The sequence below is a fragment of the Podarcis tiliguerta genome, assembly GCF_965153285.1.
Source record: "Podarcis tiliguerta genome assembly, chromosome: Z".
Taxonomy (NCBI): domain Eukaryota; kingdom Metazoa; phylum Chordata; class Lepidosauria; order Squamata; family Lacertidae; genus Podarcis; species Podarcis tiliguerta.
In genome coordinates this window covers 33136096-33161825 of record NC_139553.1, presented here as the reverse complement: position 1 = coordinate 33161825, position 25730 = coordinate 33136096, and the positions used below count along the sequence as shown (strand labels likewise).

The following is a 25730-nucleotide window of genomic DNA, read 5'->3' as shown; positions in this document are numbered from 1 at the left end:
TGGATTGTGGGTGGGGTTATTAAGAAAACACGAGAGTCTTCAGCCCCGCCTTCTTTTCCTGAGTTCTCCGAAGCATGTCCGAGAATGCATGGCCTAATTCGTGCCGGCAGGTGGCGCCAGCTAGCTAGCAGCGAATGATTTCAGTATTTCGTGGCGTGGCAGCTTCAATGTCAGGCAGGAATTAAACAGGTGCAGCTTCTCCCTACCTCGCACGATGCCGCGCTGCATACACACCATTCATTTAAAGCACATTCCAACCCCCCCGCAAGAATCCTGGGAACTGTAGTATAAGGGTGTTGGGAATTGTAGAGCTGAGAGGTGTAAACTACAGCTTCCAGAAGTCCTCGTTTCGTGGAGGTGCTTTACATGAACAGTGGGTACGCAGCCAGAGACAGTGATGGTGGGGCTTCATTCATTCATTTTGGTTGTATGCCTCTTTTCCACCAAAAAGGTGCTCCAAGCGACTTATAACAAAACAACAACAGGGATGCATTTCAAATAAAAGTCTCATAATAACATAGAAAAACAATAGCATGGTAATAATTTTGTTACAACATAAAAAAACAGAAATACAATAGCATACAAAAAACCCCCACATTTCAGTACTATACATGTAAAAAAAAACAACAACTAACCCTTGATTTGATGTACTAAGAGGCAATGCCTTAATTGTATCTGTGTTTATAGGCCATTAGGTCGGACCTCTTCCATCCTTTATCAAGGAGAGTGCCAACTTTCACACAACACAAATTCACCTCTTTAATTTCTGCCTGTTAGGCAAGAATCCTATTCGTAGCTTTTTCACACTGGTGTTGAGTCGGTACAGTGTAGGAGGGTTGGCCTTTGGAAAAGCGCTTGCCATCCCTGAGCACTAAGCCCGCGACTGAATTTTTTAAAGTATTTAATTTAATATTTACATTGATATCCCACCATCTCAGGATTTTTTTTTCCCTTGCCCCGCTGGGAGACGGTGACTGACCCAAAGTCACCCAGTGAGCTTCATGGCTGAGCAGGGCGGGGGTGGGGGTTTCAAACAGCTTCTATCCGAGCACTCAAACCATTTGATGTTCAGTCTCAAGCAGCAACATGCTTTATTGTTGTTAGGTGCCTTGAGCCCGGCTTTGGCTGGGGAGGGCGGGATATAAATAAAATTTTATTATTATTATTTGTCTCAGACCTGCCTGTTTCTACAAACCAAAAATCAAATTCCTCTGTGTGTGTGTGTTTATGTTACCCTTTCTCCAAAGAGCTCAAAGCGGCTTACAAGATCCCACTTTCCTTTATCCTCTCAACAACCCGTTGAGGAAGGCTAGACTGTGAGGGAGTCCACACAATGGTTTCACAACAGAATCATGATATGAATCTGGCTCATCTCAGTCTTACTGTACAGTGGTACCTCGGGTTACATACGCTTCAGGTTACATATGCTTCAGGTTACAGACTCCGCTAACCCAGAAATATTACCTCGGGTTAAGAACTTTGCTTCAGGATGAGAACAGAAATCGTGCAGCGGCGGCACAGCAGTAGCGGGAGGCCCCATTAGCTAAAGTAGTGCTTCAGGTTAAGAACAGTTTCAGGTTAAGAACAGACCTCCGGAATAAATTAAGTACTTAACTCGAGGTACCACTGTACAGTATTTGTCCAACACTGTAACTAACCCTACTGGCTTTTGCATGACTGCCTCATAATTGCAGAGCTCTCTTTTTCCCCAAAGTTGTTCCCATTATGTGGTCGGGTTTTCTGCGGGTTGATTTTCAATTGAGTGCTAAAGAGCGGGTTTTCTCAAACAAAGCTCCTGTGGGGGCCAGGGGAGGGGGGAGACATTCAGACACAGAGCTTTAAAGTACAGACTGTGTCTGGAAAGACTGGAGGAAAGGTAGGTGTGGGTAAAGCCATAGGAACAGTTTATTTTAAGAGTGGCACATTGGTATTTAAAGCACTTTATTGCTGAAGAATCCTGGGAACTGTAGTTCACCCCTCACAGAACTACAACTCCCAGCACTCTTCACAAACTATCACTCCCAGAACTCTTTGGGGGGAGGGTGCTTCAAATGCATGGTGTGTGCAAGGGCCACACAAGAACCGAAATCCTAAAATCCTAGCACATTGTCCTTGCCCTAAAAATGTCTGGTGAGAAAACATGCTAGTGTCTTGGTTTACTGACTGCCTTCCTTTTAAACCATGAATTTATGATTCATTAAATCTGAAGTATCGTACAGGGGGCTGCTTATGTTGCTTTAACCCTGCTGGGGGGGGGGGGGGCGGTTTGCATGTTCTGCACTCAGTGAGTCATTGAGTAAGATTTCTTTCTAAGCAGCCTGGCTCTCTCTCTTCACCCCCCTTCCTTTCCTCATTGACTCTCTCTCTCTCTCTAGAGAGAGAGAGTACAGCTTTAAATAAACATCTGGCAACTGCAGGCTACCCCACATCTGGGCAGCGTTAGCTGAGTCTGGAAGCCGGTAAGAACAAGCCACTTGTTTTGAGAAAGTTAAAGAAGAGGACTCCTGTATGGACTGAGAGAGACAGAGAACCAGAAGGCACAATTGCACACCTATCCACGGGCAAGGCAGGTAAGAGAGAACCTGCTTCCGTCAGTCCTTTGCTTCTCTGTTTGCAACAGACAGAAAAGATACAGGGGGGGACAGACAGCTTTTTTATTTTACTTTATTCAGTGAATTTATTAGCCGCTCTTGCGCTGAGATTCTCTAAGTGACTTACATAATGGGGGGGGGGGGATATCGGCTGTATGCTACAATAGCCATGCTCAGAGTAGACCCCTTGAAATTAATGAGCAGGACTAACATAAGCCCATTAATTTCAGTGGATATACTGAACTTGGTTGATTACAACCCTAAGGCTGCAATCCTATACGTACACACTTTTCTGGGGAGTTGGAACTTGCTTCTGAGTAGCCATACCTAGGACTGTGGCATAAATATTTATAAATCTACATCCGTTTTGCACAAATGGAAACTGATGACTTGTGTATCATTGGGGTGTGTGAGAGAGATGCTGAGTATATAGTGTCGCCTTTCTGCTTTAAGAAGTTGCATCAGATGATTGGCCCATCTATTTACAGTATTTAATTTATTTAAGAATTTGTACCCTGTTTTCCCCCGGACCAGCTTTCCAAAGTGGCTTATGATTAAAACGTACTATGACAACAGTAGAGAACAGTAAGCACCAGCATATGACAATAATAACACGTAGTGGCTTTTATTTTATTTTTAAATGCAGGGAACAGTCAAAAAACACCAGGAAACACATTCTGGGTGGGGGGGGGGGGAATGAAGTTTTCAATTTCTGTCTGAAACCAGATGTTTTTATCCCAGAGTTTTACTGGTATTCTAACATTATCAAATTGGTATCATCTCTAAAGCATTGCTTTGCCTGTATAAAGATGTCAGGTGCAAGCCCTGATATCTCCTCTTACTTAATTGGGATCTCATAAATCAGGGCTTTATGCTTACAGTGGTACCTCGGGTTACATACGCTTCAGGTTACAGACTCCGCTAACCCAGAAATAGTACCTCGGGTTAAGAGCTTTGCTTCAGAAATCGTGTGACAGTGGCGCGGCAGCAGCAGGAGGCCCCATTAACTAAAGTGGTGCTTCAGGTTAAGAACAGTTTCAGGTTAAGAACGGACCTCCAGAACGAATTAAGTACTTAACCAGAGGTACCACTGTACTTCAAAATGTGGCAAGCCAGCCCGGATGTGTTTGGGGGTTCCTCTTGTTCATTCTGAGTGGCACCCTGGACTTCTACCCCGAAGACAAAAACCTGGCGTCTTCCTTTAGATACTGTATCTTCCCTTGTCCCTCCTGGCCAGGGTCCTGTGTCTTTTAAGACCTATGTGACGGGCAGAAACTCAGCAGGGAAAGCTGCACATGTTGCATTTCTGTTTGGTAGAAGTTACTATGATCAAGACACAGTAATCCCATCAGGCAAGAGTGAGGGGGAGAAGGTGATAAAACTACACAAAGTTGAAGAAGCAGCCAGAGATGAAGACAGGTGTTCCTGCCAGTCTTATAGCAGGGGTAGCCAGCATGGCATCCTCAAGGTGTTGTGGGAGCACAACTCCCATCATCCCTGACCAATGGCCAGATTGATTGGGCTGATGGGAATTGCAGTCCACAGACCATGTTGGCTACCACTGTCTCTTGCTCAGTACAGTCATACCTCGGGTTACAGACGCTTCGGGTTGTGCGATTTCAGGTTGTGTACTGTGCCGAACCCAGAAGTACCAGAACGGGTTACTTCCGGGTTTCGGTGCTTGCGCATGCGCAGAAACGCTAAATAGCACTTTGCGCATGCGCAGAAGCGCCGAATCACAACCCACGTGTGCGCAGACGCTGTGCTGGTGGTTGCGGATGCTGTGGGTTGCGAACGTGCTTCCTGCATGGATCATGTTCGCGTCCTGAGCGTCCACTGTACATCATTCCAGTAGAAGGCAGGGGGCGGGATTTTGGTAGACACAAGACACAAAATTCCCTGCTAAACTCTTTCTACAAGTTGACCTCCCTCCTTAATTAATGCATTGGATAGTAGAATAGTCCTACCACCTTGAGATAGAATAGGGGAAAGAATATATGCTGCAAAACTTTTTAGCATGCTGCTCCTTTTGTTAAAGTGCTGAGTTCAAAGCTTACATTTTAATGGGATTAATCTCTGGCAAGATACTACCTCTCAACCTCAACTTTCTAGCTTTAAAATGGGAGAGCAAGCAAGTGGCTAGGGAGAAAAAACAACCCTCTATCATAATACTGGAATCCCATATCATCCAATGAAACTGAGGAATAGGAAATTCAGGTCAGGAAAAAGGAAGTACTTTTTTTGCCCAGCACATAGTTGTAATGTTTGTGTTCAAACTTTGATGGCTTGCTTAGCTTATGTGTTCCTATATACATAAATATGTAAAACATAATAACATCTGAAGTTCATGTGGCCTTGCCAGCTACAGCATGAGGAATAGCAGGGGAGCTGTTTAACTAGGGGTGAGAGGTGCTTCATATAGTGGTTTAGCAAAGTGTTGGAAGTTGATGGGACTGACAACCTACCATCATCTGGAGGGTTACAAATTCCTTATCCCAATCCTGCCAGACCCGTCTGACCACCGTCAGAGCGCCAAGCGGGACCACAGTCAGAGCGCCAAGTACAGAAAAGTTACCTCCAGCTCAACAGGCTGCCCTGTGATATTGAGTGAAGGGATGGCCCTTTAAAAAAAAAAGCCCTCTGCAAGAGTAGTTAGTAAATATGAATTTATTGTTTTTTATCCTTTAATGCAAAACAGGCATCAAGAAGGATGTGCCAGCTGAACTCACTGGATAGTTTTATTTTACCCACTGGACTCTCTAATTTGTTTTGATTTTTTCAGGATATTCGTCAGTGAGCCTCCTTCTGTGTATTTGTCAAGGCATTTCTTACTCAATGTTTATTTGCTAATAATTCCTGCTTCCCGGCCAACCATGCACACACCCTTTCTTTCTTTCTTTCTTTCTTTCTTTCTTTCTCTGTCCCTTGTTTACATGTCCCCCAATGTTATCAGCAGTAACACACGTCTGATGTACAAATTATATTTTCTTGGCACCTGGAGGTCACTTATCCCAATCTATAGTAAACCATAAGGTTAGCATCTGTTTTGTTATGAGATGCAAGACACTTCCAGACCTGTCACTATTTTCAGGGGAATTCAATCACATAACGGCAAATTCAGGTCTTGTAATAGTAGATTGTGAGGTCTTGTGTGACAAACCTGCTTCCTCAAAAGATTGGACTTTTTGCAGTAAGGAAAGTGATGGGGAAAGTATGGAATAACTCTTGCTTTGATGCAACACCATCTAACCTCCCTGCAAACAAATTGAGACAAATGCTCATTAAATAACCAGTATCATCAAATCTCCCTGGAAAGAGAGCAGGATGACTGGTCAATGCACAGGTCATCTGAAAGTGCCCATTGTCTGCAACTTAATATCACCAGTGCTGTTTATTAGGAAGGAGGAAGTAAACTGAATGAATCTCATAAGATGATGATACAGAGCCTGAAAAAGCAATTCAAGCAACACAAATGCATCTCTCTGTCCTTCTGCAGTGGGAAGCTTCTTCACCTTAGGATTGGCTTCTTTTGGTCTGCCTGTTATTAATTGGTAGTGCCTGTTGTGGGCCTCTCTGCCAAGGACTTTCCCCCCCTCTTGAGCCTCCAGCCTGTTCCTCCCCTGTTAACAGACGGACACTTTTGGCTCATGCGTAATATATGCAAACAACCAGTTGGAAGGGTCTGTGTACGAATTACTGGCTTAAAACGCGGCTCGGCTGCTCTTTTCCTCAATTCGGATTGAAGCTGGTACGTGAGAAAACACACTAAAACACAGTATTGCATAAGAAAAAAACACGATAGATACCTTATATGGGTACACTGTGTGTACACTGGCTTCCCAAACTAACAAGGGGAGCACACTGGATGCAGAGCAAACAGGAGTGTGTACACAGCCAGGTAGCGGCAAATAAAGTGCCGTCTGAATGGAGCCTAATATAAGGCAGAATGAATCCACCACAAATGCACTGCTATGGTGTAAAGGACATGCTGCCGAATACACGAGCCTGGAGGGGTGTCAAACCAAGATGGTCCTTGCACAGGGAACCACTCCACATCTGCAGCTTATGCAGCACCAGTTGTTTCTGTGCAGGTGGTGGCGGGGGAACTGGTATTTGCCTGTGTCTACCAGCTATTTGCCAAGTAGATTTTCACATGCAAACTGCTTCAGGTGTCCTAGGAATTCTGTATCGAGACACATTCACTACTTATTAAATCAAAACTCAAAAGTGTCAAAATTTACAAGAAATTATGAGCGAGAGACCTGCACATTAGATGCCTCAATTAGTGGTTTCAGCAGGGTGAGCTGGCATTCTTAACATATATCCAATGCGATTTATTTGTATCTTGTGGCTTTGCTGCTCCTTATTGATTTGATTCTTCTGTTGTATTTACTGCAGCTTTGTTGTATGTTTCTTCCTTATTGGAAAATATTTTTATTCGTCAGTTACTGTAATGAATGAGTTGCTTTAAGCTCAGCCTGGCCGTTGGCAAAGTGAAATACAAATATGAAACAAAATAAAATGTGCTTCAGTTTCAAGTAGAAAAATAGTTTTCTTTCTTTCGCATCTCTGCCCCTCAAACATTTAGGGTGCTAGCTTAGTTTTTAAAAAGAAAAACAAATATATAGAGTCTACGTGTGTATGCCTAAGCATTTGCAAGGGTTGGGGTTGGCCTTGCTGCTTTTGATTGTTGACGTCCTGCCTCTTATTCTGGCTTTCAGCTTGAATTCTCAGGCAGCTCTGCCTTCATCTTTACCCTGCCATCTGGAATCTCCATTCGCATGCTAAGATGCCGCGAGGAGCATCCCCCCTCTTGCTGCTTCTCTGGGCCAAAATGGTCTCCTCCACATGGTATGAAGGTAAGCACTGACAAGCCAGTACCAAAGTCAGGCAGAGGGAGGGGGGATAACCTTAAGAACAAAGGTGGTAAGACTTTTTGCATTTTCTCAAAGGCAGCCTTCCTTCGGTAGCAGGCCCTTAGGTAATAGCAGACTACCTACAGGTGTGCGTGCACATTCAGCTCCAATCTAAAGAGTGCAGCACCAGCACCATAGTGAAGGCACCACCACTGCTGCCCTCGCAGCCATGCAGCACTACTGGTAACAGGCCTAGGAAAGACCCCTGGCCTCAGAGATCTGGTTGCCACTTGGAGAGGACAGTAGAGCGGTAAATGGACCTATAGCCAGACTTGGCCTGAGACAGGCACATCTATTTTTATACACATTGTAATTAGCTGTGGTCTCCTTCTGGCCACAGCTGCCATCCGAGCAAGACCACAGTCAGACTGTACATAGTAGGGTATCTTTGTCAAAGAAGCCCCCAAGGCATAGGCAATAGAAAGGGGGGAGGAGCACCCAGACATCCTGCAACTCCTTCGCCACAAAAGCATTGCAAATAATAACCCATTGTGGAACTAACTGTGGTTCCTGCTTTGCTGGGGGCAAGGGAGGGCAGATGGATACGCATCTGGGGTTAGGACCATACCTTGTTGTTGTTGTTTAGTCGTTCAGTCGTGTCCGACTCTTCGTGACCCCATGGACCAGAGCACGCCAGGCACTCCTGTCTTCCACTGCCACCCGCAGTTTGGTCAGATTCATGTTTGTAGCTTCGAGAACACTGTCTAACCATCTCGTCCTCTGTCGTCCCCTTCTCCTTGTGTCCTCAATCTTTCAAAACATCAGGGTCTTTTCCAGGGAGTCTTCTCTTCTCATGAGGTGGCCAAAGTATTGGAGCCTCAACTTCACGATCTGTCCTTCCAGTGAGCACTCAGGGCTGATTTCCTTCAGAATGGATGCGTTTGATCTTCTTGCAGTCCATGGGACTCTCAAGAGTCTCCTCCAGCACCATAATTCAAAAGCGTCAATTCTTTGGCGATCAGCCTTCTTTATGGTCCAGCTCTCACTTCCATACATCACTACTGGGAAAACCATAGCTTTTACTATACGGACCTTTGTTGGCAAGGACCAACAAAGGACCATACCTAGATTGAAGTAAATATAATTCCGCCCCCCTCCCCCTGCAATAGCAGGAGCTAAATTTTTCCACATGTCCTGTCTCTGGCTGATGAGGAGACCACTTGGCAAGCGATGGTTTGTCTGGAGCAGTTTCAGACAGTAAGCAGTGGGGTTGGGGTGTCGACAGGGACTGGGGGGCTGGCAGTGAGTAATCCTCTTTCCTTCCTCCACTAAGCTTCTGAGTTTCTTATGCCTCTTGGCTCTCATGTGTTCCGCTAAAAGTCCATCCATTGCCTGGTCACTGTTAGGCAAGCAAATACCTTCAGGAGACACAGTTCTTATTGCAGTCGTCTAAATGTTTCTGGGAAACCTTGCAACAGATGTGCTTTGCCACATGTGCATGAGGCTTAAAAGGCCCTGCCTGTACAAGCTTGGGTCCTTTTCCTGGGCCAGGCTGCTGTGGCTTTAATGGCAACAATACAGAAAAGGATTTCAGCAGGCAATGTTTTCCCCACCCTCTCTAAAAAGCAACAACCCCGAAACAATTATGAACATAGGAAGAGTCCTGCTGGCTAAGTCCAGCATCCTGTTTTCATAGTGGCCAACCAGATGCCCATGGGAAGCACCAAAACAGGGTCTGAGTGCAACAGCAGTCAATTAGCTCAGTTGGTTAGAGCTTGGTGCTGGTAACACCAAGGTTGCAGGTTCGATCCCTGTATGGGACAGCTGCATATTCCTGTCTTGCGGGGGGGGGGGGTTTGAACGAGATGACCTTCAGGGTCCCTCCCAACTCTACCATTCTATGATTCCCAGCAGCTGAAACAACCTGCCTCTAACAGCAGAGATAGCACCTGATTGCCAGTAGCCACTGGGTATGGTAGGCAAATTTGTTTCAGTGGCAGCATATCTCCAGTTCTTGTGCCATGTGAATCTAAGATAACTCTGCCCACATTGCAGCACCAATGCTAGGTTTGGTTCAGACAATGCTGGTCTACCTCTCAACCCCCAGCTATGAGCTGTGGTGAAAGAGTTGGTTTAGATGTCTTCATTTCCATCTTGGAAAAGTGTGGCCACATTTGTGATTGCTGGAGCTACAACCACTACGGGCTATGAAGGCTGATTCAGCCCTTTCCTTGCAAGGAGATGGTTAGACATACATCAGACTTTCCCTAGAGGCTGGTGGTGCAGGAACATGACACTGGAGAAGGACAATTTATGAGTGGGAAGGTAGTACCCCACAGGACGTCATTGTGTGTGGTGTGTACACGTTCTCCATGGAGATGCTGTCTAGACTAGTATTCATCCTCTCCCTGCTCCTCTCTCCTGACTACTTACCATTACAAAACAATGGGAAGCTTGCTAGCCAGAAAGAGGCAGCGGTCCAAGCAGCTTGGTCCACACAGCATTAAGATTCCCAACTTGAATCAAAATACTGGACCAAGGAAATAAATGTAACAGGGACCAGAGAAAGCATCAGTAAGTGGAGTCCTGGCAGCTGCCCCAGGATACCAAGTGCTGCAACTGGCCCTTGCCTCTGAGCCTCATCTGAACCTGGAGAAGGTGAGCAAGAGCTGCTCCTCCTCCTTCCTCCTCACTTCCATCAGTGCTCACAAACTGGGAGAGGTCAGCCTGCACAGGCAGCAACAGGAGGGAGCACAAATGAAAAGACTAGGAGTTCCAGGAACTGGCTTCAAGGACCCTGCTGGGCTAGGCTGCGGACCTTGGTAGAAGCTCAATGGCACTGACTCCTGACACTGGCCTTTAGTGCTGGGTCATCTCTCTTGAAACATACAAGGCAGCAGTGTCTCTGGGCATGTGCAGCATGCATCCCAGTCATCATTGCCAGCGGGAATGGGTGGGTGGGTGAGGAGCAGCTTTTCCATCCTAGGTATTTTGCCCTTAGCCAGCCTCAGGCTTCTTATAGACATGAAGCGATGCTCTCAAGCAGGGCAACGGAAACATCTGGTCTTTTGCTTAGCAGAGATGTGGTTTCAGAGCTAATGCAGAAGATGTTGTGCCTCATTTCAAGCATGGGTGCTAAAATTAAGAGGTGGGTCCATTCACAAACAGGAACGGGAATGATTCATGAGAGTGCCTGGGTGATGGGGGGGAATGAACTGTGGCCTCTGGAATTAGAGGGAACCCAGGGGAAATGTGACCTAATTGGGTTGGAATGCCAGCCGACAGCTCTTATTCATTCATCTGGGATCCAAATTTATTCTGCTCCAATTCACTATAAAAGATATTTTTGTCTCCACATATGTCTTTCACTGATCTTTGTGGAAACGCTGGAAAGAAAAAGAAAAAGAAGACACACAGACACACACACAACCCTGCGTTTGTTTTGTCTAAAGCAAAGAAAGTAAAGAGATGCTTGCAATTTATTCTTCTGGCATACATACACAGGAAAAGACAGTCTTCAAAATGATCCAACTGTTAGGAAGGGTTTGGTTAGTATGCATCGGCGTAGCCGGGGGGGGGGCAGGGGGCAGCTGCTAACCCTACACACTATCAAGAAAAACAATAGAAATACTTAACTGACCAATCACATTGGTTCTGCCCCCCCCCAAGAATCCTGGCCACGCCCATTAGCATCACCGTTCTTCCAAGGACAATAATCCTACAAGTAGGATCCCAGATTTTTCTTAGAGGCTGCTGCTGAAAACTTACGCAGACACCTCATTGCAAGGCAAGCTTTCCACATGGTTGGATACCCAAAGGACCATTTGGAAAAGGCATCCTGAGCCTGCCCAGCATTACATCATAGTGAACACTTGAAACATCCTTATCCTCAGTCAGGCATATGAATAGGGTGATCCAGTACATATTAGACGCTTGGAGATCGGCAAAGGCTCCTGAGAAGCTTAGCAGTTATGGGATAAAGGGACAGGGGGTCCTCTTACGGATCAGTAACTGGTTATAGAGCAGTGAGCAGGAAGTAGGAATAATGGAGAGATGTAAAAAGTGGGGGCAGGAATCTGTGTTAGGAATAGGTTAGGGAGGGTTCAAGTGCCCTACACGTTTTGGGCGAAGGCATGTTGGCAGTGGCGTAGCGTGCAGGGAGGCCGGCCACACCGGGTGCAACATCTGGGGGGGCGCGTGCTCGCACTCGCAATCTAGTGGAAGAGACTCGAGTGCTAAAATCCACGGCTTAGGGGGCGCAAATTACTTGCCTTGCCCCGGGTGCTGACAACCCACGCTACGCCACTGCATGTTAGCCCCCTCAGACTCATGTGTGGATTGGAACTGTAGGTTGAGAAGTAAAACATTACACAATATCCAAAAAAGAGAAAAGAAAATATAATAAACCCACCACCCTGTTTAACTTCCCTCCACCGCTACTCGTCTTCTCTAGAATCAATTTTACTCTTATCATTGCATTCTGATTGTTTTTATTTTTTCTATATACATACATATGTCATTGATAATTTATTGTTTTGATGCATTTACATTTTTAATCTAAGCATATTAGCATGTCTTTTTAGAGCAATATTTTGTCATCAAAACATTGCCATTCGTTTTTTAGTTTTTGATTTGACGGCTGTTGTATGGATGCTGTTAATTTAGCCAATTTTAATTTAGTTTAATTTAGCCAATTTCAATCCTGGGGAATTGTATGGGGTGGGTGATGGGAGGCAGCCATCTCTCCCACTACAAACTCATATGACGTCCTTGAACTCAGTTGGCACAGGTGTCAAGACAGCGGCAGCACAAAACCCAGTGGTAGCACAAAGCCCCATGCGCTACTCTCTTGTTCGGAGCCTTCATAGACAGGTTGCATGATGCCATTTCTTAGAACAGCTGATTATCGCAGCTGAACTCCCCCAACAAAGAAAGCAATTTGAATCCATTTTTAACGAAATAAATGAGACGTGTAACAAAATGTTGCAGCGTCAAGTGCTGCTGATTCCAGTCACTTCATTCTGTTCCTCCCAACTAAAAGCAACAGGCTGGCAGGATTCCAGGGACACAGCATACTCAATCCTTATGAGCTGTTTCAGGAAGAGGGGTTTTCTCTTAGGGTGATTTATTTATTATTATTTTAAAAAATGTGCACCTGCAAACCTTGGGCATCCCCAAGCCTGCTGGTACCAAGGGAGTGGATGATATGGTTTTCACTGCATAAGAGCTTTACATCCTAAACATCAGAAATAAGGCTCACCCACACTTCTGGTAGTCCCATAATTTCTAGGCATGGGTCTGAGAGGTTTTCCTTTTGCCCCACAACTTTCCCTGGAAAAACCCACTTTTTTTTACCACTGAATCAGAACAAAGGTCAATACAGTAGTACCTCTGGTTAAGTACTTAATTTGTTCCGGAGGTCCGTACTTAACCTGAAACTGTTCTTAACCTGAAGCACCACTTTAGCTAATGGGGCCTCCTGCTGCTGCCGTGCCACTGGAGCACGATTGCTGTTCTCATCCTGAAACAAAGTTCTTAACCCGAGGTACTATTTCTGGGTTAGCGGAGTCTGTAACCTGAAGCGTATGTAACCTGAAGCATATGTAACCCGAGGTACCACTGTATGCAGAAAACCCAACTGATGTTCTCTGCAAACGGTGGGTTTTTCCTGTGGAAAGTGGCAGGACAAATTAAGAACCTCTCAAACCCGTACCTAGAAATTGTGGGACAAGCCTAAGTGTGGATGAGGTCGTAGAGGGAATAGTTTAGGGGCAGTCTTCTCCTGCAGTAGCCAGCGAATATTTCATCATCACCCTTGCTATCATTTCATTTCCTTGCATTTGTGAATCACTTCCCATGAGGCACCCCAAAGCAATTCACAAAATAATAAGCTATATAGAACCGGTACACATATAAAAGCAGTTAAGACAATTGCAAACATAAAAACAATTATTAAAAATGATTGTAACTATTAAAAAAAACCAGTTTAAGACAGCAGCATATACATAAAATCAGTTCAGATTCAAGACAGATACCAAGTGGAATAAAGGTTTCAGAAGGCTTGTTGGAAGGTGAACCTTTTTCGCAGGCAATACAGGGGGTGCCTGTCTGATATGCAGTGGGAGGGAGTTCTGCCATGCAAAGGGTCCAATTCCATTATTGTGCAGAATAGACCTCCTAACAGGATGGAAAGTGCAGGGTTTTGTGTGTCAAGGTCCCCAAGCCACCCCTAAATAAATTCACACTTCACACCATAATTTTTGTTTTGTTTTGGCATAATTTTGGCCACAACTTTATTAAAATACAAACAATGTGAGTGGTTGCTTAGGCATTGGTTGCGACTATATGTCCCCGCCCAGGGACAGAACTGGCAAGCCAGAGAAGTTAGTAAGGGAAAACATTTTATGGGGAGTAGATGGAGCTGGGTATGAGATCCTCACCTCTCCCCAAATGCTCCCAGGGGCTCTTGTGTGGCCCTATCCCCCTTTACAGGGGTGCAGACAAAAGCATGGTGAGCCACTGGATTCCTTTAACGGAATACCCTTGCTGCAGCAGCATTTGAGGGGCAGGCACAGCCAATCCATACCCCTCCACCAACCAATTTTCTAAAACCAATGCCTAACCGCAACCTTACAAGTTGTGACGATTTTCTACGCAGTAGGCAAAAACCAAATGGCACCAGCCAATCAGCCAAATGGACAAAATTCCTACCAGGCCCCTGCCCCAAAAGCAGACGACACCATGACAGGCATAGCAAGGTCAAGTGCAACAAACACCCTAAAATTAGGGAGGGTGGGCGACTGATCCGATGCACGCAGCAAAAAGAGGAAGCTCAACGCTGCGCGCAGGGAATATATTCAACTCAGGCTGTCACTCAAAATTGGCAACATCAAAGTCTCCCCAGCAACCCAAGGAGCCCAATCACACTTTGGGCCAACCAAACCAAGGAGAACACGCTTTCTCTCCTACAGAATGCAGTGATTAGTTGGGTACCGTATGTAGCGGCTGATGTGGTCCTAGCAGATCCCAAGCCTATCCTGGTTCCAAGCTGTATATTGCTTTGTGCACTGATACCAGCACCTTGAACCTCACCTTGTAGCTAGGTGCAATTATTTCAGCAGTGAGGTAGTAATGAGCCGTTGAGCTGCCACATTTTGCACTAGCTGCAGCTTCTGGGTCAGCTTCAAGGGCAGCACCACACAGAGCATGTTGTAGTAATCCAACCTGGAGGTTTACCAGTGCATGGCTGACAGTGGTCAGGCGAGCCCAACCCAGAAATAGTTGCAGCTGCCTTACCAACTGAAACTGGTAAAAAGGCTTAATAGATTTAAGTTGCACTCTGGCAATCTCTGCTTCCATGTCATCTCCATGTTGCTTCCTGCATTTAACAGACCTGGCATAAAAAACTGTTTAGTCTGGTGGTTCATGCCAGCAGTCCTAACCAGGCTGCTCCTGGGAAGAAATATTTGTGCAAGAACTTTTTTCGGAGGGTATATGCTCTAATGATTGGTTTTGAGGTTGGGAACCCAATTCACGAATGTACATCCTCTCCCCTCCCTTGACCTACTGAATTCAACACCAGATGCAATTCATAAAGGGATTTTAGCAGGTAGAGCCTCACCTTTGTAGGTGTCTTATTCACCAACTCTGATGCCCTTTCGAGGATGTTTCAGAAGATGACAAGTTGCAACCAAGATTTGCAAGACCTGCATGATGGATCCCAACATAAAACAACTTCTTAATGCCTCTCCTCAAGTACTATATAACTTTGGAGACATTTATAAGATCACTTTGCTTGTGAGGAAAAAGTGCTGGAAACTTGTGCTGCCTTAGTATGATTTTGATTTGCAAATGTACAGGTAGAACAGGCAGAACTCAAGTAGGCATAAGAAAAGGCCCAAAGCTTATTTTTCTGACTGGGGCTTTAAAAAAATTATTCTTTCTCTCCCTCCACCAACCCCACCAGAGGTGGATTTTGAGCAGTGCATCCAGTTCAGTCACATTGAGCGTGGAGACTTGGGGGTGGTGCAACTAGGATTTAGAATGGAGCATGGGAGGTGTGTGGGGGGGTGTTTTGCTGAATTTTGATGTCTCACACAGGGCACCACTGAAATTTGAGACCCCGAGATCCACCACAGACACCCTTTGTTTCTTTTTCTTACCATCCGGCTTGAAGAAGACCTTTGGAGGTCAAATGCTTGTGACATTTCAGTCAGTCCTATTAAGTACATTTTCCTGCATTTCTGGATTTTTGCCCCTGACCTGCCTCCCCTCCCACCCACCCAGGACAAAGACGGCTACCCGCTGCAGTTTGCGTCTTGTGCATTTGTGTAATCAGTAGCAAAATTTCAAAAGAAATCCCCAATGGACAGATCAGGGACCAAGATGATTTCTAGGGATGAGGAACCAAACTCAAGACTTTCCCCTGGGCAATGGCATCGTTGGCTCAGATTTGGAACCAATTTGGCAGAGTTTGCATCATTGTGGGGGTGATGTTATTCTGATTTGGGACAGGAACAAGCAGGGCTTTTTTCCCCCATCCAGAACCCATCAGAACTCACCAATGGCGCTATTGCCATTATAAGAGAACAAGGGAGGCGTTCATGTTGAATTCCGGCACCTGTTTTTCTAGAAAAAGAGCACTGGGAACAAGGATAATAATAATAATAATATTATAATTTATTATTTGTACCCTGCCCATCTGGCTGGGTTTCCCAAGCCACTTTGGGCGGCTTCCAACAAAGATTAAAAATACATTAAAATGTCACACATTAAAAACTTTCCTGAACAGGACTGCCTTCAGATGTCTTCTAAATGTCAGGTATGTAGACCATGGGTAGGAAACTAAGGCCTGGGGGCCAGATACGGCCCAATCGCCTTCTAAATCCAGCCAGCAGAAGGTCCAGGAATCAGTGTGCTTTTACATAAGTAGAATGTGTCCTTATATTTTAAACGAATCTCTGGGTTATTTGTGGGGCATAGGAATTTGTTCTTTTTCCCCCTCCAAAATATAGTCCGGCCCCCCACAAGGTCTGAGGGACAGTGGACCGGCCCCCTGCTGAAAAAGTTTGCTGACCCCTGATGTAGACAATCTGGAGATGAGCATTGTCACTTTCTGTTTCTTCCTCCTTTGTGCCAGGATCTGGCTACTCCGCTGCAGAAAGGCAAACCAATGAGGTGTATGCTGAAGAAACCTCCCATGTTCTTGCTCCAGAATATCGAGGTAAGCATTTTCAGATTGGTAGAGCTAAATAATCTTAAAAAGTGCACTGCCATCCAAACGATATTGGACTACAACTTCCATCAGCACTGACCATTGGCCAGGCTGAGTAGGGCTGATGGGAGTTGGGGTCCAATGACATATGGAGGCCAGCCACTCTCAGTAATTTTCATGTGATCTTTTGGAAGGCCCAGCTGTGCCCAGGTCGCACATACATCATTCCCTGGGGGAGGGGGAAGTTTGGAAAGGGGCCATCTTTTTGGTTCTTCCTTGGAAAGGTGCCATCTTTTTGGCTCTTCATCCCTCCTGCAGCCTGAGGGATGCAAGAGGCAAGCAGTAAGGGTGTCAGGAACCTACATACACACATTGATTGGAGGTGTGAGGAGGGAATGGGACCTCAATTACTAGCCCTAGTGCAATCACCATACACCCACTAGCCATACTTCTCAGGGACTGAACATAGAGCATTAGTGAGCAAGGACTGTAGGCATATAGGGGTCTTACATGGAACTCCATCTAGTTTCCCAGTTGTGAGGAAGAGCCCTGTATGCTCAAACATTGGGTGAGCATATTCTCATTAATGGCATGCTTCACATGTTTGGTGTTTGGCGTCTGCGCACTCCTACGCCCCACTTGCATTTCAAGCACTATAATATTGCTGTGACAGTCGTGGCTTTCCCCAAAGAATATTGGGAACTGTCATTTGTTAAGGATGCTGATAGGTGTTAGGATACGCCCTCAGGAGACCCCCCTATTCCCCTCACAGAGCTACGATTCCCAGAGTTCCCTGGGAAAATGAATTGTTTGTTAAACCACTCTGGCAATTTCCCACTCTCTGAATAGGGGAATAGGGGTCTCCTAACAACTCTAAGCATGGGATGCGGGTGGCGCTGTGGGTTAAACCACAGAGCCTAGGGCTTGCCGATCAGAAGGTCGGCAGTTCGAATCCCCGCGACGGGGTGAGCTCCTGTTGCTCGGTCCCTGCTCATGCCAACCTAGCAGTTAGAAAGCACATCAAAGTGCAAGTAGATAAATAGGTACCGCTCCGGCAGGAAGGTAAACGGCGTTTCCGTGCGCTGCTCTGGTTCACCAGAAGCGGCTTAGTCATGCTGGCCACATGACCCGGAAGCTGTACACCGGCTCCCTCGGCCAATAAAGCGAGATGAGCGCCGCAACCCCAGAGTCGGTCACGACTGGACCTAATGGTCAGGGGTCCCTTTACCTTTAACAACTCTAAGCACCCTTAGCAAACCATAGTTCCCAGGTGGTATAAGAGTGCTAAATATATAGTTGTTGTCAGAGAGACTGAGGGGAGCCTTGTAGGCCATTTAGGTAACTTACCTGCTCAAATTGGAAAACTTAGAAACAGAAGGGCCCACCACAATGTTGGGTCCCTATCTGCACTATAAAGCAGTATCATAACACTTTAACAAGCCATGGCTTCCCCCAATGAATCCTGCGAACTGTAGTTTGTAAACAGTGCTAGGCAACCATTGTGGGCAGATATTCTCTTTTCCCTTTCACACAACCGGCCCTTGACCTGCCTGGATAATGCTAGCCATGGGGTCCTATGGGGACAGCCAAGAGCTGCTGTTTTGCTCTGTGGCTGGGTCGGCCCTGATTAAATAATTGATGTAAAGGCAGGGAAACAGCTGGCACAAAATTAATTTACCACAGTTCCTGAATTCAGAAGTTTGCCTGAAATGTAAAATTAGGGGCAGCTAGTTGGGGAAACTCCAAGGCTGTGCAATTGTTCACCAGAGCTGGGCCCCTGGGCCTGGTTTTCAAAGCCTGGAGCTTGTTAAGGAACAATAACAAAGAAAATTCCACAGAGCACACACAGAGTGCTTTCTTCCATGGCCAAATAACTAACCATACTAGTCAGACCTTATCCAGAGAACTCAGCCTGGTTCTGTGGGCCACACTTTTAAGGAGGATGCAAATTGAAAGGAATTTAGTGGCGGGGGGGAGGGGGAATGAAGATTGTCTATGGTACAGAAAGCAAATCCTATTAGGAAAGTTTAAAGAAACTGGGGGTGTTTAGCTTTGGAAAGAGAAGTCGGAGGTGGACATGACAGAAATCTTCTTATTGCTGAAGAGATGTTGGATAGAAAAGGACAAAAACTTACTATCTGCTGCCCCAGAGTGGGCAGAAGTAGAGGTAATGGGATTATGCCACAGGAGCATTAAATTTCAGTTGAACTTTGGGACAAACTTATTTGGGGTAAATAAACACCTGATAAATATGCTATGATAAACACCATGCTGGTATTATATTTTCTGTGTTTCACATGAAAAAGTCTCATCCTTTCACAACCATTCTGTTGTTGTTGTTGTTTAGTCGTTTAGTAATGTCCGACTCTTCGTGACCCCATGGACCAGAGCATGCCAAGCACTCCTGTCTTCCACTGCATCCCACAGTTTGGCCAAACTCATGTTAGTAGTTTTGAGAACACTGTCCAACCATCTCGTCCTCTGTCGTCCCCTTCTCCTAGTGCCCTCAATCTTTCCCAACATCAGGGTCTTTTCCAGGGAGTCTTCTCTTCCCATGAGATAGCCAAAGTACTGGAGCCTCAGCTTCAGGATCTGTCCTTCCAGTGAGCACTCAGGGCTGATTTCCTTCAGAATGGATAGGTTTGATCTTCTTGCAGTCCACGGGACTCTCAAGAGTCTCCTCCAGCACCAGAATTCACAACCACTCATCTTATTGCAAACAATGGGGGGGGGGGGGCGCCTGGATCAAATCCCCATGGTATATCTGAACGCATGAGCAGGTATATATGGGAGCTGGTGGTCCCTTGAGTTACGAAAGCTTTTGCTCTTGATAGCTAGAATACCTAAATGAGGTTCTCTCTCTCTCTCTCAGTTCCCCAGTGGTGTCACCTGTTGAGCATTTATCATGGGGAGGCTACATGCTATTCTCCCCGTGGAGGTAATTACCGCAGCAGCCTGGGGACGCGCTGTGAGCTTTCGTGCGACCGTGGATACCGCTTGATTGGCCAGAGGTCCGTACAGTGTCTGCTAAACCGTCGCTGGTCAGGACATGCCTACTGCAGACGTAAGTGTCACATCAGTGTCCAGAGGCCGATCCACATTACAGCCATCCTCAGGAAACCCCATTAAAGTACTCAACATAGGATGCCATCAACATAACCCAAGATGAGCCTGCAGGATAGCTCAGTTGGTAGAGCAAGATACTCTTAATCTCAGGGTTGTGAGTTCAAGCCCCATGTTGGGGAAAAAGATTTCTGCATTGCAGAGAGTTGGACAAGATGAGTCTTGTGGTCATGGGCATAGCCAGGATTTTTGTTGGGGGGGGCAGAACCTCCGTTAGCTATGTACGGATTTTTAATGTTTTTTGTTGATGGGGGGGCAGCTGGCCCTCCCTGCCCCCCTCTAGCTGTGCCCATGCTTGTGGTCCTTACAATTCTATGTGTCAGACGTAATTGCTGGCAGAGAACAGACATACACATCTACTATGTATTTTGGAAAATTATCTGTTCAGTTGCAGATTTTGACACCTCTTAAGATATTGTCATAAAACTTTGCCTGCTCGTTGTTCCAGAGACCAATGAGATTTTTAATCTATGCTTTGATACAGCTGGGCATCATTTTTAATCAAGAAGGCAGGCTGAACATTTCAGAACTGTATTGATTTTCACCGCTGGTTTCAAGAGTGCTTTATATCAAGGGCAAAAGGAGGTTTGTGAAAGGACTGAGTATGAAGGACCAAGGGATTCATAGAAGGGTCCAGGCATATTAATCCTGCACCATTAGAACAGCTCTCAGGCAGAGGAAGCCTGATCCCTGCTATACGACAACACCAGAATTAGTTCTGTTAGCCCAGGCAGACCAGGCAACCTAAGGAGCCAATAGGAGCTGTTGTTTCAGGCTTGCTTCCTTAGTCTGAGTAACCGGTCAACGTAGCAAAGCTCTCCCTCTTTGGATCATGCTGATTCCTGGCACAGATTGTTGAAGAATTGGATTTGCACAGGGGAAGCGGGGAGCTGAATTCAGATTCCTGCTCAATTAGCTACTCTGTGACATGAATGAATGAATGAATGAATGAATGAATGAATGAATCTTTATTTGTGTCAGCCATTGGCCATAGCAATAAAACAACAATACGATATACAAAGAATAGAAATAAAAGTCAGTTATATAAAATACATTTTAGGGTTTTGAATCAATAGTCAAATAGTGGATCTTATTCTGATTGCCCCAGCTAAAAACCTTGCAACCTTTGCTGTCACCTGCTCATCTTGATCTGCCAAGAGAAAGGACACTGGGGCAGTGGTTGGGCAACCGGGAATGGACAATAAAAGAGGGGTGATAGTCTCATTCCTCAAGTCTTTATAAAGAGTGCAAGCCAGAAGGGCATGCGCCACCGGTTCAGTACTGCCATCTCCACAGGGACATAAGTGTTTCTGTGTGGAATTTGTTGGAATTGTCCCTCGAGTACAGCTGAGGGCAATACATTCAATCTTGCGAGAGCAAAAGCGTGACTCTGTGACATGCCACTATCTCTCATGTTAACCTGCTGCACACAGTTGCATGGATCAGCTTCCCCAAAGCACCCTCACAGTGCTACAATTCCCAGCACCTTTAACAAGCTACAGTTCCCAGGATGTTGTGTTGTTGTTTTTTTTAAAAAAATCTGCTTAAAATGCAGGTTGCAGGCATGACCTTAGTATTTTTGCTACAAAGCTTGAAACACTTTGAAGCTGGTATCCAGGGGGTTGTAACTCCATGAAGAGGCTGGGGAACTTTCAAGTTCTCTTTCTGTGCACAGAGATTCGGTGCCCTACGCTGCCGGCAATCTACCATGGATCATACCAGTGTTCGGATGGAGTCAAGGTCGATTCTCACTGTGACTACACCTGCCGGCCTGGATACCACCGGGAAGGCGATCGCAGTCGTGTGTGCTTAGAAGACGGACATTGGAGTGGCAGCGAGCCAATTTGTGTAGGTAAATTCTTCCCGGAGCCAACCACACATATTGCATGGAATAAGTCGCCATTGCCACTACCAGGAATGTCAGAGAATTCTGATGGAAACTGAAACAGGAGGGGAAATTGCCAATGTACATGTACTTGACATATTTAAGCTGGCTTTCCATCTGTTGGGCTAGCTATCACAGCTCCCTGAGAACTCCCTAAGAATCTTCTGTGCAGAAATCTCTCTGGGCACAACAATGGAACTACAGTTTCCAAAGACTGCTAAGGGGAATGGCCATTAAACCAGCTGGGGATATGTCTTTTGGACAGCTAGCTACTCCGCAATCATTCATAGGTAAAGGTAAAGGTACCCCTGCCCGTACGGGCCAGTCTTGACAGACTCTAGGGTTGTGCGCCCATCTCACTCAAAGAGGCCGGGGGCCAGCGCTGTCCGAAGACACTTCCGGGTCACGTGGCCAGCGTGACAAGCTGCATCTGGCCAGCCAGCGCAGCACACGGAACGCCGTTTACCTTCCCGCTAGTAAGCGGTCCCTATTTATCTACTTGCACCCGAAGGTGCTTTTGAACTGCTAGGTTGGCAGGCGCTGGGACCGAACAGTGGGAGCGCACCCCGCTGCGGGGATTCGAACCGCCGACCTTTCGATCGGCAAGCCCTAGGCACTGAGGCTTTAACCCACAGCGCCACCCGCGTCCCTGCAATCATTCATACCACAACCTAAATATTTATTTAAGAATACTTACTGTATATCATGCTTTATAGCCCTGATGGGCTCCCATTTGCCTTAGTGGTCCAACAGTTATATCCCAGAGTTTTTAGTGCATTTCCTGTCACCTTCCCATCGGCAAAAAGTCCATTTTTTAAAAAGTGGATTTGTTGGAAAAGAGCACTTTAATCCAGTTTAATGGCACAAACCAATATTTCTGGAATGCTCTTGAATCCTTCCTGCAAAATATTGACAATTTGGATGTGGCCAGTCATTTGTTATTCAGGCCCAAGGCGGAAACTTTCCTCCCAGTTGCTGCCTGTTTCCATGGAGTTCCTTTCTGATTCTACTCAAGCAGACATAGAGCCTCCGAAAATCCAATGTCCTGAGTCTCGAGTGCGAATGGCAGAACCCAACAAGCTGACAGCCACTGTGTACTGGGATCCACCTCGGGCAAAGGACTCCGCTGATGGTGTCATCAAACAGTAAGCTTGGGGGAGGCTGCACTGGGGTCTCAGCACAGTTTAATGATTCTTTTTGAAAGAAAAAGTTCAAACCCAGCCCTCATATTTACATCCTGACATATCTCTCTGTCTTTCGAGTCCAGGATGACACTCCGGGGCCCAGAACCAGGATCCGAATTTTCTGAAGGAGAACACATTATCCGCTACACCGTCTATGACCAGGCATACAACCGAGCAAGCTGCAAGTTTTTTGTGCGCATCCAAGGTAGGGGATAGGACCTATCCCTCGTATCTCCAAGGCATTACACTAAATGTGAGGTTGCTGCTTACACCTTTGCCTCTTCTCTTAAATAGGAGCAGCGAGAGAGGCATGGTTTAGATTTCAACCGTGGGTAGGTTTTACCCCTGTCTCCAGGCCATGGTCCCGTTGGAAAGTCTCTCCTCTGAGAGCTTTGTTTGCCAATAACAACATTCCAGTTGGAGAGAATAGCAGCTTGGTAGGTGGAGGTGGGCCATTTTTGGCAAGAGCAGTCCCGATCCGCATCAACTCCCCTTCCAGCCCCATTCCTCCATGACTCCTGCCAGGAGGTTGGAAGATACAAGTTCAAACCATTCATTTAAAATAGCATGTGGTTTGGCACCAAGGCCAGACCAGGACGTTTTGTTACTTGCTACAAATGCCATGTTCTGATCCGAAGCCAGGTCCGATGGGGAATGGGGCAAGGCAGAGTTGCAGGACCTTGGATAGTTCTGAGCGAGCAAGGTTGGGAGCAGCCTGAGGAGTTCTAAGCTTCTGTCGCCAGACTACCTTTTCTAGAATCCACTCCCTTGTGGGATAACTTTAGATTGTTCCCAGTTCCTTGGGAACAGGTGGTTAAACCACTCTGATAATTGTAGTTCTGAGAGGATTAGGAGTTTCATAACAACACTCAGCACTTTTAACAGATTAGTCCCTAGGGTACCCTAGGGGCGTGTCATGCCTGTCAAAGTGGCGTCACAGTAGTTTAAATGCACAAGTGTGGATGTGGCCTGTGTTGTGTTGGAGGCGAGGAAGACTTTGGGTTCTGATTCCTAACCTTCCCTTCCACAGTGAGTCGCTGTCCTGTTCTAAAACCACCAGAGCACGGTTATGTCAGCTGCACCTCAGCAGGGAACAACTACGGAGCAACCTGCGAGTACCACTGTGATGGAGGCTATGAACGCCAGGGTGCCCCCTTGAGGGTCTGTCAGTCCAGCCGCCAGTGGTCTGGCTCTCAGCCCACGTGCATCCGTAAGTGTGTGTTGGGGTTGAGGGCAGAAGAACTAGGGTAAAGGGCAACAGTTGTACCCAAAATCAGTTCTACTCAGAGTACACCCTTTGAAATGAATAGGCATGATTTAAGCTAGGTCTGTTGATTTAAAAGGGGTCTGCTCTTGAGTAGAACTTAACTGGATGCAAGCTTATAAGCAGCCTCACAGGCTGCTGCTGAGGGGAAAGCAGGATATACCTTTAAAACTAAGCCATGCCTCTGAGATCACAGTGATGCTTTCACCATGACATCACTGCCCTGAGCTCTAACTGACATCATCTCGGTTATTGTTTTCCATTTCTAACAGCAGCTGCATCAGTTGGGGAGAAACCAGATTGCAGAGAGCATTTTTGGGTCTATTGTTAGATTAGCTAGGCATTGTATTTACAGACAAAGCACGCAATTGTTTCAAAATTAGCCAGATCCAAAAAAACTCTCCAACTCCACCTACAGCTCAGTTAGAAACAAACACATCAGAGCAGCCACGGCTTGGTGACATCAGCTTCAGCTCAGAGTATTGTTTTGCAATCAAGCATCACTGTGATCTTACGCAGTTAACGCAAGTATTTGTTTTAAATGTATTTGCCTCATTCCTGCTACAAGTGCGTGGAAGGCACGCACACACACACACACACACACACACACACACACACACTCTGCAACTAGTAGGCAGGACTATTGCCTGGCTTGCTGGCCGTAGATGTCCAAGCAAGAGTTGTTGAAGGCTGGACATTATTTGTGTTTCTTGGGGGTGTTTTCTGACCAGCAAACAGGACACAAACATCAGCAAGCATCCCAGGGGCATCCCCAGAAAGGGAGAAATGTCAAGGAAGATACAAAAGGCTTAGCGGGCAGGTTTTGTGTGTGTAAGATGGGCTGAGAATCCAAATTTCTCTAAATGCATTTACTTACCATCTATGCAGAAAACCTATAATAAATAACTCCCTAAAGTACTAATAGGGGACGTGGGTGGTGCTGTGGTCTAAACCACTAAGCCTCTTGGGCTTGCCGATCAGAAGGTCAGCAGTTTGAATTCCTGCGATGGGGTGAGCTCCCGTTGCTTGGTCCGTGCTCCTGCCAACCTAGCAGTTTGAAAGCACGTCAAAGTGCAAGTAGATAAATAGGTACCGCTCTGGCGGGAAGGTAAATTGTGTTTCTGTGCACTGCTCTGGTTTCACCAGAAGCGGCTTAGTCATGTTGGCCACAGACCCTCAGCCTGTAAAGCAAGATGAGCACTGCAACCCCAGAGTCATTTGCGACTGGACTTAACTGTCAGGGGTCCTTTACCTTTTACCTTTTTAAGTTCCTAATAGACAATCAAAAATGCTGTGGAGAGAGAGAGAGAGAGATGATGATAGATGATAGATAGACAGACAGACAGACAGACAGACAGACAGACAGACAGACAGATAGATAGATATAGATAGATGAAACAACCATTAACCCTGTTGGTAAATACAATGCCTGGCTAAACTAACAATGAACCTAAGAATGCTCTCTGCAATTCAGTTATTTCCCAGCTGATCCAACTGCTGATAGAAATAAGAAACAGCAACTGAGATTATGTCAGTTGGAGCTCAGAGCAGTGATGTCATGCTAGAAGCATCACTGTGATCTCACATATTTATGTATGCAGCCATGACTACCT

The 25730-nt window shown here is 46.1% G+C and overlaps 2 protein-coding genes across 5 annotated transcripts in view; both read left to right on the top strand.

Moving 5' to 3' along the window:
* LOC310669890 (tigger transposable element-derived protein 1-like) overlaps positions 1–25730 on the top strand; it is a 406885-nt gene that overhangs the window by 303870 nt on the left and 77285 nt on the right. The window lies entirely within an intron of this gene.
* The window catches only part of SRPX2 (sushi repeat containing protein X-linked 2), a 30694-nt gene continuing 5066 nt past the window's right edge, over positions 103–25730 (top strand). Inside the window, exons 1-9 of one of the 4 annotated variants that reach the window (XM_083424335.1) lie at positions 103–189; positions 2380–2570; positions 7313–7450; positions 16587–16670; positions 19534–19725; positions 21460–21636; positions 22685–22814; positions 22937–23058; positions 23884–24063. In XM_083424335.1, coding sequence (XP_083280461.1) covers positions 7381–7450; positions 16587–16670; positions 19534–19725; positions 21460–21636; positions 22685–22814; positions 22937–23058; positions 23884–24063 — 955 coding nt within the window. In that variant the 5' untranslated portion in view covers positions 103–189; positions 2380–2570; positions 7313–7380. Of the gene's footprint in view, positions 190–2316; positions 2571–7312; positions 7451–16586; positions 16671–19533; positions 19726–21459; positions 21637–22684; positions 22815–22936; positions 23059–23883; positions 24064–25730 lie in introns of those variants that run through there. The other 3 variants (XM_083424337.1, XM_083424336.1, XM_083424334.1) reach the window with 3 other exon arrangements.